General features: G+C 39.0%; 1 protein-coding gene across 1 annotated transcript; it reads right to left on the bottom strand.

The window, feature by feature from the left end:
• Positions 1 to 689: 689 nt before the first annotated feature.
• Positions 690 to 20387, bottom strand: si:dkey-34d22.1 (discoidin, CUB and LCCL domain-containing protein 1). The gene is made up of 15 exons (XM_053632466.1): positions 20144 to 20387; positions 16704 to 16925; positions 14870 to 15007; positions 11950 to 12001; positions 11511 to 11583; positions 9248 to 9381; positions 9001 to 9038; positions 8443 to 8625; positions 8127 to 8239; positions 7835 to 8006; positions 7506 to 7595; positions 6451 to 6544; positions 6297 to 6337; positions 6084 to 6191; positions 690 to 3209 (listed from the first exon to the last, which is right to left on the bottom strand). Exons 1-15 carry the CDS (start codon positions 20244 to 20246, stop codon positions 2818 to 2820), a joined length of 1953 nt encoding a protein of 650 aa, XP_053488441.1. The 5' UTR covers positions 20247 to 20387; the 3' UTR covers positions 690 to 2817.
• Between the last annotated feature and the right edge of the window lie 1216 nt (positions 20388 to 21603).

The following is a 21603-nucleotide window of genomic DNA, read 5'->3' on the forward strand; positions in this document are numbered from 1 at the left end:
ATAATATAATTACTCATATTCTTTTAATTAGACTACTATTTTACTTGGGTGGCAGGCACAGTAGACTCCGGTACAGTAGACACTTCACTTCTGGAGTGAATTCTCTCGCTTTTGCCCAGTGTTCCTGGGATAGGCTCCAGATCCATCATGACCCTGACCAAAATTCAGCATGGTTACTAAAGACATATGAATGTATGAATGAATGAATGAATGTTGGTCTAGTTATTAGTATGATTTGCTTTATTTTAATGCAAAAATATACATCTATTTAAATATTTACGAACTGTTTTTATTTAGTGTACTGTTTATGTTCTAAAATATATCCAATGCAAAATTAAGACAGCAAATAAATTTTTCTTGTTACATAATCAGACTTCATTTAGTGGCTATTTTTCATAACATCCACAGGGTGGAGGCACATCTCTATTCCTCACTAAGTCTATCTGTTATGTGTGGTTGATTTGAAATCTGTGCAATTCTTAATAGATAAGAAGTAGTACCTTTTACATATACTATATTAATAACATCTGAATTTGGGGCTACACTGCATTCAGGGATTCTTAGTAATAGGTTTTGTTTTCCTCTTATTTGTGAGCTATAGTTTGTGATATACAGTATAGTTACATATAGGAGGAACTGGTTCTTTCCTTCATTCCAAGTTCAGTCTAAGTACAGCAGTGTTATGGGTGAGGTAACTAAGCACAGATCTAATAATATAGCTGATGACCAGTGGTGGTCAATATACTTAGAAATTATACTTAAATGAAAGCAAAAATAATTAGTCAAAATCTTAATTAAAAGTATCCATCCAAAAAAGTTGTAACATTTAAATGTACTTGTCACGTCAGGGATTTGAAACGGATGCAAATGCAGACTACAAGTGAAACGTTTAATAAAGTATCCAACAAAGCACAACACAAGATGTATAAGATGAGCATAACGTGATGGGGACTCTATATATATATATATATACATATATACACACCCACACACACCCCAGTGCTAATGAGCTAAATATATGATGGGAAACGTAGTGTTTAGTCCTTCTCCAATTTTACATGACAGTACTCAAGTATGCAAAAGGTAGAAAATAAATGTTTTTAAACTGATGAAATTAAGTTAAAGTCATGTTTTTTGTGAAAAGTAACTTTTTTTACTTGACTAAAACTGTTAGATGATTTTTCATTTTAAAGCAGCTACACCATTTTGCTTGAAAACATCATTCACATCTCTATAAGTTCATCATGCAATCTCTGGAATATTTACCATTAGCTTGAATTTGACTTGCTGTCTAGCCAATTACCCTAGCTACTGGAATCAATGCTAGTCTAACTTGCTATTAACAAAAAAAAAAAAAAAAAAACCCAAATTAACTTAGTTAGCTAATGTTAACAACTTAGCTAAACCTACCTCAGCATCCATCCATCCAGTTTCTGTACTGCTTATCATACACGGAGACGCTGGGAGCCTGGCGCCTATCCCAGGGAACTCGGGGCACAAGGTGGAGGACACCCTGGATGGGGTGCCAACCCATCACAGGACACAATCGCACATACACTCACACACTACGGACAATTTGGATATGCCAACCAGCCTACACCACGTGTTTAAACTGGGGGAGTTTCATCCTCAACTTCCACACTGAAATCTGGTGGATTATCCCTCATTAAAACACACACAATTAGCTACAGTGTTAACTATGTTGCATAGGTCACCACAGATGACAAATTGGCACAGGTTTTTTTTTTCTTTTTTCATTTATTTATGAACCTGATTGGATGCTAAATGAAGTTGGCTGGATGAGAGAAGAAGAGACCTTTGAAATTTGTAACAAGTACTTTGAAGGCCTACATGTAAGGAGTAAAAAGTAATGTTTTTTTCTTGGAAATGTAATTAAGTAAGCGTGCAAGTAGTCAATTTAAATCATTCTTAATTAAAGCATAAATGCGGCCAACACTACACGATTCGAAGTAAGTTCCACCCCTGCTGATGAACAAATCCATTTTCACTCCTTTGAGTATCACGATAAATAAGGCAGATACTGTTCTCTATAAAAAGTACTATAACTTTATTTTTTCAACAGTAAAACAGCTGCTTTGTACCTCAGCATACTGGTGTACCATAAGCACATACAGTATGCACTTTCTGTATATTAATATTAGCCTCTATTAAAAAAATCACTCATATAAATACACAAAAAAGGTCAGTGGTCCATCATAGAATCCAAATCCTTAATTTCATATAAAACAGTCATTAATCAATAACAAATACAGTGGTACTGCACCCATAATACAAAAATCTAGTTCACTGTTATACAATTTATCATTTTAACATATCATTAAAGGTGCTTTGGATATACAACGCTGCTTTTTCAGGCTGAATTAATCAAATATTTAAAACTGACCAAAAATCCATAACAGGTAAAAACTGTAGTTACAGTGCATGGCACTGACTGTATTCCTCTACAGCTATGTCTCTTATACCCTCATAGTCATTAATAAACTATAAGGCATTATAGAGAGGTGCTTGTGGTAGGAATGAAGGAGAAATGAATCCATAGACTGGGTCACTGTGCACCTCCATCTAACAAAGTTGTATAAAAAAAATGAAGATTTATTTTGTTCATTTCTAAATGATAACAATAATAATAAATACAGTATATACTTGTGCATGGTCCAACTGACTATATCTGCATCTCACAGGAGCCAACAGTGGATTTATTTATGTCTCACAGTAGCCTGGAAACGTTTAAAATTTACAGTTGAAAACTGCAAACATGACCTTCACTGATAAGATTTACAGCTGAGTGTTCAGCGCTCAAAGGGGCTCGTGATACGTATGCTGCACTACCGAATCTACAGGCTGGGGTTGTGTGTAGTTTGCTGTGCAATTGATTAAAGGAATGCAATATCCGTTGGAAAGGCGTCGGTGAGCAGGGCAATCGTATTGTAAAGCACTAGGAGCTGTGTGAAGGTGAGAGAGGTTCTGCAGAGTCTTTAGATGTGTGATGATGGAGGGATTGAGGACTGGCTCGTTGAATGGTGTGGCGTATTCTGGCTCGAGCCGCAGGGGCTCAGCGTATTCAGGAAGTTGATTTGGTGTGTCATAATGGTTAATGGAAAAGGGAACAGTGTAGCCCTCATCCAGAGGTGGTCGGAAGGTGACACCCACTTTCTGTCCACCTGCGAGAACATCAGGCTCAGCATAGTCTGGCAAAAAAATAATGTAAGTATTGTGGTCTTACAGAGAAATGTGCAGTTCTTAAATTACTGGGGTGCAACATCATGAAAACCATTTGAATATTAATTTTAATTATTAAACTTAATTAGTGTCAAATATACTGTATATTCTGATAGAATCAATGTATATGTATGCAAAAGTATACACATAATTATTTGGGTCTAGTAGAAAGACCATAAACAGAAGGCAACTGGACTTACGTTACAATCTGGAAGCAGTTTCATGTCATAGGAAAGGCTTTATTAGCACGACCTTAATTGATCGAGTGATGAGTGACTTATTACTACTAGACATTTCAAATCACCTGAATGACAGTGACTGTTCATACAAGTGCTCTGTGTTAACAGTTTATAAGGTACACATACACTACCAGTCAAAGGTTTGGACACAATAGATACTACAGTGAGGGAAAAAAGTATTTGATCCCCTGCTGATTTTGTATGTTTGCCCACTGACAAAGAAATGATCATTCTATAATTTTAATGGTAGATTTATTTGAACAGTGAGAGACAGAATAACAACAAAAAAAATCAGAAAAACACGTGTCAAAAATGTTATAAATTGATTTGCATTTTAATGAGGGAAATAAGTATTGGACCCCTCTGCAAAACATGACTTAGTACTTGGTGGCAAAACCCTTGTTGGCAATCAGAGAGGTCAGACGTTTCTTGTAGTTGGCCACCAGGTTTGCACACATCTCAGGAGGGATTTTGTCCCACTCCTCTTTGCAGATCTTCTCCAAGTCATTAAGGTTTCGAGGCTGACGTTTGGCAACTCGAACCTTCAGCTCCCTCCACAGATTTTCTATGGGATTAAGGTCTGGAGACTGGCTAGGCCACTCCAGGACCTTAATGTGCTTCTTCTTGAGCCACTCCTTTGTTGCCTTGGCCGTGTGTTTTGGGTCACTGTCATGCTGGAATACCCATCCACGACCCATTTTCAATGCCCTGGCTGAGGGAAGGAGGTTCTCACCCAAGATTTGACGGTACATGGCCCCGTCCATCGTCCCTTTGATGCGGTGAAGTTGTCCTGTCCCCTTAGCAGAAAAACACCCCCAAAGCATATTGTTTCCACCTCAGTATTTGATGGTGGGGATGGTGTTCTTGGGGTCATAGGCAGCATTCCTCCTCCTCCAAACACGGCGAGTTGAGTTGATGCCAAAGAGCTCCATTTTGGTCTCATCTGACCACAATACTTTCACCCAGTTGTCCTCTGAATCATTCAGATGTTCACTGGCAAACTTCAGACGGACATGTATATGTGCTTTCTTGAGCAGGGGGACCTTGCGGGCGCTGCAGGATTTCAGTCCTTCACGGCGTAGTGTGTTACCAATTGTTTTCTTGGTGACTATGGTCCCAGCTGCCTTGAGATCATTGACAAGATCCTCCCGTGTAGTTCTGGGCTGATTCCTCACTGTTCTCATGATCATTGCAACTCCACGAAGTGAGATCTGGCATCATCTTGCATGATCTTCCAGGCCGAGGGAGATTGACAGTTCTTTTGTGTTTCTTCCATTTGCGAATAATCGCACCAACTGTTGTCACCTTCTCAACAAGCTGCTTGGCAATGGTCTTGTAGCCCATTCCAGACTTGTGTAGGTCTACAATCTTGTCCTTGACATCCTTGGAGAGCTCTTTGGTCTTGGCCATGGTGGAGAGTTTGGAATCTGATTGATTGATTGCTTCTGTGGACAGGTGTCTTTTATACAGGTAACAAACTGAGATTAGGAGCACTCCCTTTAAGAGTGTGCTCCTAATCTCAGCTTGTTACCTGTATAAAAGACACCTGGGAGCCAGAAATCTTTCTGATTGAGAGGGGGTCAAATACTTATTTCCCTCATTAAAATGCAAATCAATTTATAACATTTTTGACATGTGTTTTTATGGATTTTCTTGTTGTTATTCTGTCTCTCACTGTTCAAATAAATCTACCATTAAAATTATAGACTGATCATTTCTTTGTCAGTGGGCAAATAGACAGGGGGCTATAACGCTGCTAGCCTAGCCCATTTATACCAGCCACCCTGGTCCCTATGCATGTCTTAATCTCTATTATTCAGTACACTGGAGGAATTCCAATTGGGTGAATCTGCTTTAATTAGAATGACTGTAAAGGGAGTCTGATTGTCTTGACCCTCTGTCCTATTTGTGACTGAAGGCCTCACTGTAGAGTTCTTTAGCCTGAGGGAGTGGGGTGGTGGTGGTGGACATGAGCACTGCTCTAGCATAAGTGCCCCTCATTTGGGCACAAATTACAGAGACCCTTTCACAGAGGCTCAGCAGACTAAAGAAAGGCACATTTATGCTGCTTTTGGGTGACTGAAAGGGAGGGTAAGAGAGAGAAAGAGTGAAAGAGCGAAAGAGAAGAATGCACTCTGGCCTTCTCTTGAGTTTGTCTGGCTGAAAGGAACAGAAGGGTCATGCTCACTCCCTGACCTGCTGCTGCTGCAGCCACCCTGAACTTACTCTTTCATCATACTGTGTCGTGTGGAAGAACTTTTGTGCCCTACAGCTTCAGCTTAACAATCATTGTCAAGCATTTTATTGATCCATGTTATCTCTATGAATTACTACATTAATACTTTAGTGGATCTTTTCCCTGGAGTATGGAAGGCAATAAATCACACTGGCTGACTTTTATTGCAAATCAGATGTCGTTAGTTCTACATTTATGAGAATAATCCATGCCTCAGATAAGTGTTTAATATGCTAACAAGTTAAATTACTAGCAAACGTGTTTTTGTCACATGACTGTTCACAGACTGATCTTAAATGTTTAGAGAAGCTTCTAATTCTGAGGCAAAAGCAATCTTAAGCTCATCTGAAAACACTAGTGCATCTCACCATTGAGAGGAGGGTTAGGCAGGCTGTCATGGATGCTCCTAGCCAGAGGGCAGGACACAAGCTCTGATTCTGTATATGGCAGTTTTTTCCCATGGACATCCTGACAGCCTGACAATCACAAGAGTCAAAAGCACTTAACTAGAAAATACAGCCGCATGAAAACAAGCCTGGCATGTCAAGCATACATTATCAAACACTGTATCCAGGGCCCACCTGTGTCAAGGCAACACTTCTTCATGTGCACACCCTTTTTCCTGAAAACAAGAGTTTTAATTGAAAAACTGGTGTTAATTAACTGAAAATGAGTTGTTATAAATGACAGTTCTGCACATCCTATATTGTGAGACAAACACATTTTGAAACGTACCTTCTCCTCCACAACATTCCTGCCAACAGACACCACACACACAGTGCCACACCTAGAACCACACCCACCACCAATATCACTGGATGGTTGGAAGCTATAAGGAAAAAGACTTGTTTGTGATTTTCATCTTTACAGATCTTCATAATAATGTAATAATAATACAACATAATAAGCAGAATGAAGAACATAACAACAGGAGCTCTGCTTGCCTTTCTTCATGTTTAACAAATAACTCCGCTTACTGATTCTGTCACAACGGTTAGATACACTAAGGAGACATTAAATGTTGGACAAAATAGGTGTAACAGGACTGATCTGAATGCAGTGACCATGATACTCTGTTATACCATTTATATCAGCCTTGTAAATTCCACTGAAATACAAATGAACCCTTTTGAGTGACCAACGATTGAAATGTTTTTTTTTTGCTATTTGACAGATATAAGCCGATGTTCCACTGATTTGCTTACCTTTCTAGATGTTGTGTAATCATGGGGCAGCTCTTCCTCTGTGCCAATTAACTCCACAGAGTTATTATTACACTAAGTGGTCAAAAATTGGAACTGAAACAGGCACTAAAAGAGCCACAATGGGGCAGGAATCATGGGGCGGATCCTGTCATGGGCGAGATGGGTCCTGAGTTGCCCAGGGCAGGGGCATGGGGCACCCACACAATAATGTACTGACATGAATGCACAGTCACTCTTCTATTGCTCATCTGCACACCAGTGATGTATCTGTATCAGGCATTTCACTCTGTTAGCATGGATGTCCTGTACTGCCTTCCTCATTGTCAGGTGGATTTAATTTTGTGTGTCCACTGCTTTAAAATCCCAGAAACTGATGGTAAGTGCAGATTTCCATTCTTCATTCTTGTAACTACATACTTTGCCTATTATTTTCACTGCAGTTACTCAATAATTCATAGCTGGGAGTTTAAGGAATTAAGATCTATTGTGCATACTTAATTACTTGTTAACTGCCTTTTATGCCTATTACTGACGTTTAAAAATGCCATGTCAATGCAGTAGGAATCAGGAAGTGTTTAAACTTACTTTGGCTTGAGCTTATGACCACAGGACTCTCGGTGGAGAACTCATTCAGCAGCATGGTTTCTGTGGGAACTGGCTTCACCATGCTGGATCCTGAGGAGAGGATTGACTGAACTAATAAGTATGGCATTCAGGAAACTAAGCAGACTCAATGGAATGCTGTACACCATGTAATTATCAGCTCTGAAAGAAATCTGTTTTAAAATTCCTAGGCCTTATTGCCTTTGTGCTGTACTCATATAGAAGAAACTCAGACAAGTAATTTGTAAACAGCTTCATGAAGAAGAAACACAAAGCAAAGGCTAGGTGTGAGTAGAGAGATGGTGCCTCACCACCTGCGTTGGATCGGGGTCGAAACCCAGATAATGGACAGCCAAGCACTTGCATCTGTACAGAGACTCTGCCGTGCCATCTCTGGGGCCAGATCTGGAGGTAACGGGCTGTTATTGGGGGAAACAGGCTGTTGAGAGCTATTGTGTGGCCATCAGAAGAGGCTTCAAACACCTGCACACAAAGAAGAAAAAAGTCCAGTAGTACACTTTGATTAAAAAATAAAGAATGTACAACTGATATTGTGTGTTTTCATGGTACAGAATGTAAAATTGGTATTTTATATGAAGGTACCTTTTTCTCTTTGCTGGTTGCTTCCTTGTATATTTTCCATGTTTTGTGGTCTTTGCTATACTTGATTGTGTAAGTCTCAATGAAAGAGTTTGACAGCCCCTCTGTTATTATTCCTGGAAAAATCATTTATACCATCAACCCAGTGCCCAACAGACAGGTATTACTGGTTCATCTTAACATTCTGTAGTTCAGCCTATTGTATGTCCACAAGTCAAAGAGAGACCTACTGACAAAAGAGACAACTCAATGACATACACTCAAAAGGCATTTAAAGGAAGACGGATATACGAGAATACATTGCTTCTTGCCTCCTGACCTGTGATGCTGCTCCGATTAAAGAGCTCCAGCTCTAGCCATGGCTGCTGATCCTCAGTGCTGGTGTGCCACTTTACAAACTGGCCTCTCGAGTCCCCATTTTCTGGAATCCAGTTCAGTCTGTCCACATCCACCGACATGGAGGACGCATTAAAGGGCATAACTGCTAACAGGCTGTCACATGCTATTACATGGAGCATGGGAGGGAAATTTACTTAGCAAAACAAGCTGTCATTTCTCACATTATGAGTCAATGAATAAGTAAACAGTGCAGATGTGTGCACACCATGTTTATACACTGAAAATGTACAATTGTCTCATGGGTAATGATGATACATACTATGTAAGTATCAAACAGTATTTGTAACTACATATTAGTTACCCTATAATTATGTATATAGTGTTATGTCATTGGTCATACTACTACTCCCACTGGCATAGAAGTGAATTTTCCCACACAAACCTGTGGTGATTAAACCAGTGATGTTTATTAAAGGTGTAGCTATTCACAGCATCAGTATTACATACTTCTAATAACTGCATGCAGCACTGGATTTACCTTTGAGGAAGACTAGTCTCTTATCTGACAATGACCCTCTGTGAGGAAAGAAGAGATTTTCTGGATGAGAGAGGGATTTTCACATTGCTCAAATTGTACACTCAAACAGCTGAGCAACTATACATTCGCTACCACAGCGGTGAAATGATAATAAGTATGGATGGAAATTTGCTTGCATGGTGGGTACTTTTAGCAGGTCTCCTGCAGGGAGTGTCTGTGTGCTTAGTTGACAGAGTGGCACACTCACGTTCTGGACAGAACTCCATTAGCAAAACTTGATTCATACAGTGTGATGCCTCTCTGCTGGGTCACATTAATTATGCCTCCCAGGCTGTCTGATATGACCCCCGCATGGACTGCAGCTTTGCACAGCACGGATGTCTACAAAACACACAACACAGGAATTACATTATACATAGGCCTGTGATCATGACGAAAGCACCAAAATATAGCATAAGTTTCAGCATAATATATATGGTATTTCTGGCATTTTTCATCTGGCAGCCCAAAATGGTGTTTTGATGCTAGGCTCAGCAAAGGCTATTCTTCCTATGGCAGCTGAAAAAAATTAAATCTCCCACAGGCACTACTGGTCCAATTCTACACAGCTAGTCCATCCTGACCTCTGTCATAATTGTCTGCTTTGGTGCTGCTTCTGCTCAGTTCAAGGGCAAACTTCAGCACAAAATTCTTCTTCCCACAGGCAGTAGCTCTCATTAACAGCTCTGAATATGACCTCTCTGCCACACTTGTGTATTTTCACTGTAAAATTGGGAAATTCTTTTAATAGTGCACACATAGTTTTATATACCTCATATATTTAGTTAGTTCAGGGCATTTGTACACCCACTGTCCACTTTAATAGGAACAACTGTGCACCTGTTCTTTCATGCAATTAGCAAATCAAGTGGCAGCAACACAATGCATAAAATCGTACAGCTAAATTGTCAAGGGCTTTACATAATGTTCACTTCAAATAGAAGAATGAGGAAAAATGTGTCTCAGTGATTTCGACCATGTCATAATTTTTGGTGCTAGGGCTGGGTGATATGACAAAAGATATCATATTGTGATACTTGAGGACATTTCTACAATATGCAATGCCTATCACAGTATATAATCTGGCTAACAAACTGTCTGCAAAACAGCATTAAAATACACACAAATAAACCCCCAAAAAACGTTAAACTGAGTTTGACGATATTTTTCTTTAATGGCTACAAAGACAAAAAAGATTAAGTAAAACAAAAAACATTATGTCAAATCAATGGCATCCATTCAGTACCATTTAATTTATAATTATGAAAAACATAAAAAATACATCACCATACCAACGATATCATTGAAAACTCTATTGCATAATCATTTATCATTTATCATATATCGATATTATATCGATATATTGCCCAGCCCTGGTTGGTCTCTAGGATTTTTATACACAACAGTCTCTAGACCACAAAATGGTACAAAAACCATAAAAACACCCAGTGAGCTGCAGTTTTGCTGGTGGAAAAATCTTGTTGGTGAAAGAGGTCAGAGGAGAATGGCCAGACTGGTTTGAGCTGACAGGAAGGCTACAGTAACTCAAATAACCTCTCTTTACATGAACTGTGAGGTGGATGGGCATCAGGCTCCACTCCTGTCAGCCACAAACAGGAATTTGAGGCTACAGTGGCCACAGGTTCTCCAAAATTAGACAGTTGAAGATTGTAAAAACATTGACTGGGTGCTTAACTTACATCCATGTACTGTACCTCCATCCTTGTAAAAGCTCCCATTCTCCATAAAAATTTATGCATGCTCTGATGGCTCGATGCAGTGACAATTTGATAATGACATGTGATTAGTTTTCACTGAGGTAACATAACCATCTGGCTGGAAAAAAACCCAAATGTGTTTTCATTCTACTCCAGCTCCTTGTCTCAATAAGTCTGTTATTTAATTAGTTTTGTTATAGATTTTATTGATTCTGTCTACGGTTTGTTCTTATTTGCTACAGATAAAATGTCAGCTGTATTTGTTTGGCTGGGTGACATAGCATATTTATGTTAAATTGGCAGACAACCAGGGAACTAGAACGGGATTTATTTTGCATTTGAAGTAAAAAAACAACAATTTGGCATTGTGTCTGTGCTTATAGGAGACCTCAGCAAGCAGTAACACAAGCACCGAATTTTGGACCAAAGTGGGTTTGAAAATACAACCACTCCTGTGGATTTCAAATTCCGCCCCCCCGCTGAGCTGCAACATTCGCAACGGCACAAGTATTGCAATTTCTCAACATGAAAATAAAAACTGAATACAAATATGCGAAAAATGCGAAAAAATATCTTATACCCTAACAAATTATAATAACACACCAACATTATACCAGAACTTTAGCCGATACTCTAGTTAGTAAAATCCAGTCATCGCTCACTTATTGTAGTGCTCAAGGATTGTCATCACACAATATCTTAATAATGATTTTGCCCATACAGGTGATAAGGTTTAACAAATAGAGGGCTTACATCTCTGTAGCCTTGCCCATGCTGACCCCAGATTTCCCCTGCCACATCCTTGCAGCCCCCAGGACAAAACACACTGGAAAACAGGTGGGATATGTTTAGTACAAAAAAACATGTGCATGTGCACATCTGCAATCATTGCACATCTATAAATAAATAATGTAAATAATACTAAGGAACAGAATTCTAAAAGGATCAGTTTATGCTGTTTGTAGACAGAATGTGAAAGCCAAAGACATATATGATAGAGCTGGTATGTTTTTTGTTTTATTTTGGGTTTTTTAAATCGCTTCTAAGAAAGACAGAAAAAAGGAAAGAAAAGAAGAAAACTTTAAATAAATAAAATTTTTTAAAAAGACAGGGGAGAGAAAATAAAAAATTATGGGAGAATAAAAAAAAAAGACAAATTTGAAATTTTGAAAAGTGTGGAACGGCCTCCTACCTGATCTGCAGGGAGGTGAAGTGGCTTCCTCTGTGAAGACATGATATGAGGTCTGGGGAAAAGGAAATGGAAGCTGCATCAATCACAGAGCCACAGAATAAATCTGCTTAAATGTAAACAAAATATCCCACATGCTTACTCATATATACAAACTCCCTCAATTTGTGCTGATGATTGTGTACACTTGTGTAATGATTAGGGTGTAAGCATGTGATCTCTGTATACAGACTTAAAGGCATTTATGTGGGTGTGAGTGTGAGCCCAGTGTCTGAACACAGTGTGACGCAGTCAATCGGCGCTGTCTGGGTTATGGCCTTGGCTCCAGATGTGATTTAAACAAACAAACAATTAACAGGAAGTCATGTGCTCATGTCACAGAACACAGAGTGCTCTACACTTTTTTCTGTGTGTAAACATTATTGGTTCTGTCCTTGGACACCTGACCATTTTTGACTGAAGATGTGAGTTTGATGTTTAACTGAATGTAAAACAACTTTGGGAATTAGCTGCAAACTAATTTTCATTTCATAGAACTATGGGGAATAACTGATAAACTGAGCTATCTGTCATGTCAGTGTGGCGATGTGATGGTTAACCTGCCATGCTGTGTGCACTGCAGAAGAGGAAGAAGTGGAGGAGGAGGGGAACATTACTATTCCCCAGTTCCCCATGTGTGGCCACTTTCAAAGGCCTGTGTCTCTCTATTCAGGTTAGGAGAGGAGGCCTGCTGGTCTGCTTACAGAGCAAACAATCTTTAGCTCAGCAAAGCAGGACAGCCACATTCCAATATGTTAACCTCACTCTCACACACACAAAGACGCATATATCTGTGCCTCACAGATCGTTTTACAGCCTCATAGTGTTAGCCTACTCGACCATAAGCATTTTGCACCTTTTTAGCCCAGCATGCAGTTGTAATGTTATAGTATAGTATTCTTTTGGCAATATGTCCCTAAGGAAGGATGAATGACAAGACATTATATACATTGAAAGAAGTAACACTCTAAACATCTCAAGTATTCATGAATTTGAATTGTATCATAAAACTGTCCATAAAACATTAGGCAACACTTTCATATTCCATTTTGTGATGAAACTTTCTGTGAGATAACATTTAGATGTTTAATCTACTTCAGACAGCCTGGTTCCAATATCTGAAGAGTTCTGACTCAGGATGTTTTGCAAATTCTCAATTATCCTGTTACTTATGTCTTAACAAGAGTATTATCCACAAACCACCAAAAAAACATCTGTAAACCAAAATAAATGATATGTTGGGATTGAATGAAAAATTCAGAATAAAAAAATCTTCAGAAACATACTGAAATATAATAAAAAGCAAACAGCAACAAGTTTTTCTTTGTTTCTCTGTAGACCATTCATCTGACCGTAGCTCTAGTTTAGTGTGGAATACAGGCAGCTGGAAAGAAGCAAGCACAGTGTCTATTCTAGTCCTATACACAATATGCAGTACATATTCTTGTATATTTCTCATACATAATGATCAGACATGAAAAAAAACTTTCAATCCATCCCTTGGATGAAAATGACTCAAAATGAAATAAATAATATAAAATCTAATTAAAAAATCCAAAACTCTAACCTTATTCATTCACTTATCCTAAGTTACCACATATACCAGGATAATTGGCTACAAATGAAACTTATGTATTATTTAAAAACGTTTTAAAAAGATTTAAAAACCATAAAAACAATGTGATACTCCACTCCAATATGCAACTGGATGACCTCATAAAAATGATTAAAAAAGGGAGGGAGGTCATTTTGTGGGACAAAAATCACACTAACTTTGTTAAAAATTAACCTCCTGCCTATGGAATCACATAGGCAGCCTAAAGATCACCATGACATTACTGTGGCTGGTACCACATAGAAACCACAAGGATGGCTGGGAATGTTCATCCTTGCATAGCCTTGGGACTGCAATTGCTAAGAATAGTTTGCACACAAGTTTCCATCACTGAGTAGTTAATAATTTCAGGTCAATACAATAGACATTAAGTTATAACTATAATGAATTCAGAAATGACTATATAATATACAGTTATAGAAGAGAAATTATTTATAATCACACTATCTGGTCTCACCCAGATGAAGATGGGTTCCCTTTTGAGTCTGGTTGCTCTCAAAGTTTTTCCTCATGTCGTCTCAGGGAGTTTTTCCTTGCCACTGTCGCCTCTGGCTCACTCATTAGGGATACATTTATAAATGTATAATCTATATCCGTAATTTATATATTTCTGTAAAGCTACTTTGTGACAATGTCAATTGTTACAAGTGCTATACAAATACAATTTAACTGAATTAACTTAGCATCTTCCTGATTATCTGAGAAAGGATGGCTTTCATCTCTCTTTCATCTCATGTTTAGGGTAAAATGGCTCACAGAATATCTGACATCATTTGTACGCTTTTCCATCTACAAGCTTTAGAATCTTGATGGTTGAAATCCGGTATCCACACTTCTGTGTATACATGCATATGTTTCTGACAGCAAAGCAAACTTATAAACACTGTAGCACAATGCATCTACTGAAAAAGGTCACAGTATTGCATCTTAAAAAGTTATTTGAATATTTAATCATCAAATTTTGTTTGGCCATTTGCAGTGTCATGCAAACAGTCTCTTCATACGAAAGCAGGATGTTTTTGTCCATATTTGGTAACAAAAAGTGCCAGGTAAACATCTGGCTTATAATATTTGGGTAAAAGGTTTCTGGCTATTGCTGTAAACCAGTAAGAGAACATTACTTCAGATCCACTGTAGAACACTGTTGTAAAACATTGACATTTAATATTTACACTGTGAAATATTAACTGTGTGGTTCTGAGAGTGGTTATAAAGTATGTGAGAAGATTATGACGATCACAGCTTGCAGAAAAGTTCAGCGTGTGGTACCTGGGTGTTGGTTGGTTGAGTAGGACAGCAGGAAGCCTCGTCCGGACCGGTGAGTGCTGGACACAAAGTGCACTGTCACTTCACTACTGTTCACCAACATGTTCTTGTCTGAGGCAGCCAGCTGCCCACACAGAGGTCCTGTATAACACACACAAACACACACACACACACACACAAGCATGAACAACTGTTTTTCAGAATGCTTACCAATTAGTTACACACACACACACTTGCAAATACACATCTCAGCTAATCCACTGTATCAGGCAACTTCAAAAACACAAAACATAGGGTTGTGAGGAATGCATTTCAGAGAGAAGCTGGCATAATTACTGACTCATACTAACAGTGCTAACAGAACATGTCTCTCAGTACTTGAATCACACAGAAACATACAAGCCTCAGGGCTTCCTAGACCTGCACAATCACATACTCCAGTGCTGCTAAAAATGGCACAGACTGTTTCACACGCAAATGCATATCCTGAAGTACCTCTGAGAGATATAGTAGGCCCCAGGGAGCCTGGATTCCTCATGCAAAATCTCATCACTTGCCCCTGCGCAATGTATGTGTGTGTGAGTGTACTTGTAAAGAGAGTCACTATCGTGTATCTTCTGTTGAGAGGTATGCGAGCTGCTTGTGTAGGCACAGGGCTTGGCTGGAGCTGGAGAGCACCACAAGAAAGGCCGCCTGGAATTTGCCAATAACAACAACACAATAAGTGGTATAACTATAGAGTACTAGCACCTCAGTACCTGTGGTGAACAAACTGGACTTTAGCTTATCCTCAGGCTGAGAACTTATCTGAAGGAATGTGTATGCCATATCCGTAAACTGTTTTCATGCCCAAACATGATCACTGTGGATTAATTTTATTCAGCTGCATGGATATCTTTTAACCATGATTAATGAGTGTGGAAGCATTCAGGTATTTCTCATTAGGCCTCATTTGTCAAGCTGGATACGAACACATTTATTTGTAAATCATTCACGGAAGCACTGACACAAAATAATATGGTGTTAATGAAAATCCAGTTACTTCAGAAAAACTCTTGAGTTTGTGAAAAATTTCCATGTAAGGAGACTCACTAGCATGAATCCCGATTTAAGACTTAAAATTTTATCACTGGTGTGAGTTACTGCAATTTTATATACGGATTAATCTGACAAGTTTCAATAACTTCACTTGCACACAATGTCAATTTCATGTCATTTCATATTAATGACCTAAACGCAAACAATCCAAAACAAATGAATCCATCCATCCATCCATTTTCTGTACTGCTTATCCTGCACAGGGTCATAGGGGAGCCTGGAGCCTATCCCAGGGAACTCAGGTCACAAGGCGAGGGACACCCTGGACGGTGTCAACCTATCGCAGGGTACAATCGCACACACACTCACACACAATGGACAATTTGGAAATGCCAATCAGCCTACAACGCATGTCTTTGGACTGGGGGAGGAAACCGGAGTACCTGGAGGAAAACCCGAAGCAGGCGGAGAACATGAAAACTGAAACCCCCAACTGAGGGGGTTCAAGGCAAACTTGCTAACAACAATGCCCGGAGTTTGCATGTTCTCCCTGTGCTTCGGGGGTTTCCTCTGGGTACTCTTTAAAACACATTTAAACCCAACTTTACTAAAACATTGATAAATGAGGCCCATTGCATGTAGACAAACTTAGTTAGCTGTAGGTAGAGCAGTAAGCATCAGAGAAATTCTAACATACATGGAACCTCCTGCAAAAGTGGAACCTAATAGTTCTGCATTTAATTTTGCTCCAGTGCATTGCGGATGCTGCTGTATAAAAATGAGAACATGAACTCCTTACCCAAGTTGATGCCTTTATTTTTGTCGGTGATGGTAAGAGAGCCAGCTTTGCAGTCCTTGCTCCACTCCAGGTCAAAATCCCCAAAGGTAAGGTGCAATGTGTATCTTGTCGGCACGTTCAGGCTCCACACACACTGCGTGTGGTTGGGGTAAGTGCCGGGGTAGTTCCGTGAGGCCACGGTGCCACTCATGGGACTCAGGCTTGTGTGTCCACACCCATCACCTGCAGTGGAAACAACAGTCAAAACTAAATAGTGCTGGGAAAATACGTTCACTCCTCTTTTGCATTTTAAACTCATTTTTTCCCTTATTCAATACATATTGGCTTAATTACAAGACATAATTACAGCACGACTAGTGCCGCAAAAAAATTGGACAAACAAAAAGCAGTCTTGTGGAACAGATGCTTTCAAAATGCTAATAACTTGAACTTGTAGAGGTCTTGTTTATTCAATTTGAATGATCATTCATTTATAAACAATAGCCATGAATATCAATAATATAAATGTTACAGATGTCTCTATTTTGTTTTCTGTGGTGGAAAGATATACTTTCATCTAGTATTTATTCCCGAAGTAGTGCTATTTATATCTCTCACCAAACTACCAGTAAGAGGTGGATATAGTGTAGTGGCAGTGTTAATAACACACTGTTAGTAATGCTCAGGTGGTAGGTTTCATCCATAGCATTGCATTGATGGGCTGGCATAAGAACTGTGAAAATGGCTGGGCATTGCAAGCATGACAGCTGACTCCTGTGTGGAACCAGAGTCTGCCAAGTTCCCTTGAGTTTGTCACACTCCAGGGGGTTTTCGGTTTACATTTCTATTAAAACGATAATTACAGTGAGTCCTTGTTAATGATAGCGTTTGCTTGAAGGTGAATAGGGAGTTCCAGCAAGCAAACTTTTTCAGGGCAAATCCTAGGAACTATGTGTGTATGTGTGTGTGAATTGTGCATGTTTATTACTTAAGTGTATATACAAATGTGGAGTTCCAAGCTTATTATATGAAATGCTAATTCCTTCACCAAGTCTCAAACAGGACAAGTCTCTTTTACAGTTTTCATTCTTCAACCCACGCTGATATTCCCACATGGCTTTATGACTACACAGGGTAGGTTCCAGTGACCCATTGCATTCTAAGTTTGATGTAAGCATCATTAGAAACCCTTTGTTGCTATGAATAAGTCTATATCATTGGCACAGGAAAACAAACACACATTTGTGGTCAGACAGTTAATGTCCCTCATTTCAAGTAGTTCAGCAGTCTAAGAGTGTGATTCACCGTGGCCAAAGGGCCGAACGTATGGTTTGGCTCAGAGTCTCATACAATGGACCTGGATGGTATATTTTTAGACCTTTTTTTTCCACGATGAAGGTCCATGATGAGGTGAGCTTGTGTGTTAAAGTTCCGTTTCCACATCCCACCATTGACTCTATCTTAAACGGTTAGCCACTCATTTGTTTTTCCCTTCCCACAAACCTCCCCTGAGATTCCCTGGAAATACCAGTGCCATGGGCTGTGGTCATGGAGTGGTTATATTTTCCACCAACCAAGTGAAAGATGAGGAATTCCGATTGTTGTAGATCTTTAGAAGTTTTAGAAGATCTTTGTGTTGCTGTAGTTTACAAAGTTCTCAAGTTATATGTTCTTTTTCTTCCTGGTCTGTCTCTAGCATCATAGTCTCATTATGAAGATTACTCTTCCTGTTATAAAGCAGTGGGGAACTGGGAACAGCTGGGACTTGAACTTTCTGCTGTAATTACTTCTAGGAACCCCAGGCATGCTGAGATAAGTTTGTGTGTGTTTCAGTTTGCGGTGCTTCCTTGCCTTTAACGTAGATTAATATTAGCAATTTCAAGAAATTAAACCGTTTGCTATATCAGTGTTTTTTTATGTTAATGAAGCAAAATGTTTTATGCCTTTTTTTTCATCATCATCATCATCATCATCACCATAATGAATGAGATGACTCATATAAAAGCTGCAATGGATTAAATGGGCCATGCACATTTCTCCAGATAAATGAATCTCATATTTTTCAAAGAAATCACTTCAAAGTCAAGTCAAAGGCTAACCAAAACAGGAACACTAAATTTCAGTAGGGCATCACACGCTGTCAGGGAACATGTCATTTTTATTTTCACCTTAGTGTTGTGGGCACGTCCGCGCAGGCCTGTCAGGATATTCAGCTGTTTAGGCTGTCACCTTCATAATACCTTTCTGTCCATCATGTTGTGACAGCAAATTCACCTCAGGAGTTGGTCTTTTCTGTTCTTTATGTTGCCTAATTCTAATGACTCGTAAAATCTCTGTGGCTTGTTAGAACATATGAGTCATGTAAATTAATAACCCTAGCATCAGTCAGCTTCCTCTGTGATGATGATGCTGGAATCCAGAGGTTTGCTCCCTGCTGTGTAGACACAGTACACAGAGACCTGGCGAGTGAGTGTGTTTATCCAATAATCCTTAACTCCTCAGCCTGTGGATGTGACCACAGTGATTCACTGACCCCACTCATGTTGAGACAAACTGGTGTGTGTGAGGGATGATTCTCATCTCACAGATGAGACCGAAGTTCAGACGATCCATTACAAACCTGAATGAGTTTCACGTCACAGAATCATCGCTAGATGATAGAGCAAGCATTATAATGAACACTCTCTCACTCTAACGGTTATTAATCTTACTGCAGATGCTTTTGGGAAACTGGGGTGTGATGTGTCTGTGATGGCCTACTGACCTCTAAAGATCATGTTCACACTCTGTGTTACTTGCAGTCAGACTGAATATACAAATAACTCATTTATAACATGGGTGGGGATTTTAGAAAGCAAACTAAAAACAAGAAATGGGTGTTCAAATGCATTATTCGCTGATCTCACAAGATGCACCAAGATGCAGAAAAAAACCCAAAGAAACATGCAGAAAAGAAAAAAAGACCTTCACGTAGGCTACAGGGAAAAAAAAAACCCTCACATGCAGAAAAGTGAAACAAGGTTTGCACTCTGCATAGTTCTTTATGTCACACACATTCCTGATCCTATTTCATGGAGAAGCTTTCTTTCCAAATTATGTCAACTCTGCTGGAAATAAAACAACAACCCCAAACACTAGAAACCATCACAGTTCCACTACAAATACCATTAAATATCTGCAAATAACCATTAAAACCATTACCCTTATTGGTCCTTAATGGTATCCACTAGACATAACATGCCACTAATAGGAGGCAACAGATTACCAGTACTGAGCCACAGGGATCATTACAGTTCCCATGAAAACCAATACAATTCAGATTATAACCAAATAATTATATGAGGGTTTCTGTTGTTTGTTTTCAGCAGGGAATGCACTGATGACGTATCGAAATATTAATTCGGAATATTAATAAATATCTGTACAATATTTTGTGGGTAATATAAGGTGAATGAACATACCTTCCTGACCGTAGACCAGCAAAACCGTGTGAACGCTGAACACAGACCAAAGTGCAGTAAACACTCGGGCAGCATCCCAGATGAATCCCAGCTTTGCCTTCATGGTTTTCTCACATTGTACGGAAACTTTCACACTCCAAAAATTCTGTCATCCCTCGGTAACGGATCTAAAAATTATAAACTGCTGCAGTATTTCTCACTTCCTCTGACTGTGTGTGTGTGTGTGTGTGTGTGTGTGTGTGAGAGAGAGAGAGAGAGAGAGAGAGAGAGAACAGTATGGGTTGGGCATGAAGAACAGAGCTCACTGTTAACTCTCTCACTGGCTTCAAGAAGTGTCACCTACACTGATTATTAGACATCCCCAAATGATGGCAAACCCTAACAGTTTTTTTTTTCTTTCACTTTTAAATTAATAAAATAGAATGGCGTAGAAACTACTTAACTTAGCCTACTTAAATTTTATTGTGTATGGAGAAGTAGCACACAGAGGTTTAACATACAGCAGCTGCGAACTAAACTGGGAGATCAGCCATATTATTACAGGAGAAAGATCAAAACATGGTTATTTATAGTTATTATTTGCGTTTCTCCATCCAAACCCACCTTGAGCAGCGATTTAGATCATAGCAAATAAAACAGGAAGTGGTTATATACAGGAACAGACTTATTCAAACACAAAGTTTCACGTTTCTGTGTAAAACAAACACAGAAGATGATACACCGCCATCCGCCGGTGTAATATGCAAACATGGAAGCTTCGATGCACATAAAACACCGGAGCCTATTAATACAACACACAATGTTTATAGAATTAATTTCTGCTTTATTTAGCATCATGGGATTTACATTATTGCGTCACGTTTTGTTTTGTACGGGTTAGTTAGTACTGCAGAAAATAAATAAATAAATAAATAAATAACTGCGAGTTACGCAAGTAGCGTAAGTGCAGCCAAACGCTTGCGCTAGTATATACCAGTGGGTTTTCAAAGTGGGGGCCGCCAGGGGGCGCCCGGGGGCCCTCAACAATTTGGTGTGAAAAATAAATACATGATTTGTTATATATATGCATTACTATAACATGTTATTTGTAACAATACATATCAAAATCACATTTGCTATACCTAACTTTCTAATTGCTAAACAGACAAAACATCAACGTAAAAAAGGGGGATATATTCAGAAGTCTGTATTTTTAATGTGTTTTGAAGTCATCTTGCAAAAGGGGGCCTCGGTCAAATGTTAATACCATTTGGGGGGCCTTGCCCTGGAAAAGTTTGGGAACCCCTGGTATATACATATATACACAATACTGTACAAAAGTGTTAGGCACATGCAAAGAAATGCTGTTGAGAAAAGATGCCTTCAAAATAATGAAATTAAATGTTTCTACATTTAAAAAAAATACCGTAAAGAGCAGTAAACAGTAGTAAATGAAACAAAGTCAATATTTGGTGTGACAA

Source organism: Ictalurus furcatus, chromosome 1, assembly GCF_023375685.1.
Source record: "Ictalurus furcatus strain D&B chromosome 1, Billie_1.0, whole genome shotgun sequence".
Taxonomy (NCBI): Eukaryota; Metazoa; Chordata; class Actinopteri; order Siluriformes; family Ictaluridae; genus Ictalurus; species Ictalurus furcatus.

Bases quoted from the DNA above. Each gene is read 5' to 3' on its own strand.
- si:dkey-34d22.1 (XM_053632466.1), bottom strand. From the start codon at position 20,246: ATGAAGGCAAAGCTGGGATTCATCTGGGATGCTGCCCGAGTGTTTACT. The intron at 15,008-16,703 runs GTAAGGAGTTCA...TGTGTTATACAG, and splicing joins AAATAAAGGCATCAACTTGG to GACCTCTGTGTGGGCAGCTG. The intron at 6,338-6,450 runs GTACGTTTCAAA...TCTTGTTTTCAG, and splicing joins GGAATGTTGTGGAGGAGAAG to GAAAAAGGGTGTGCACATGA.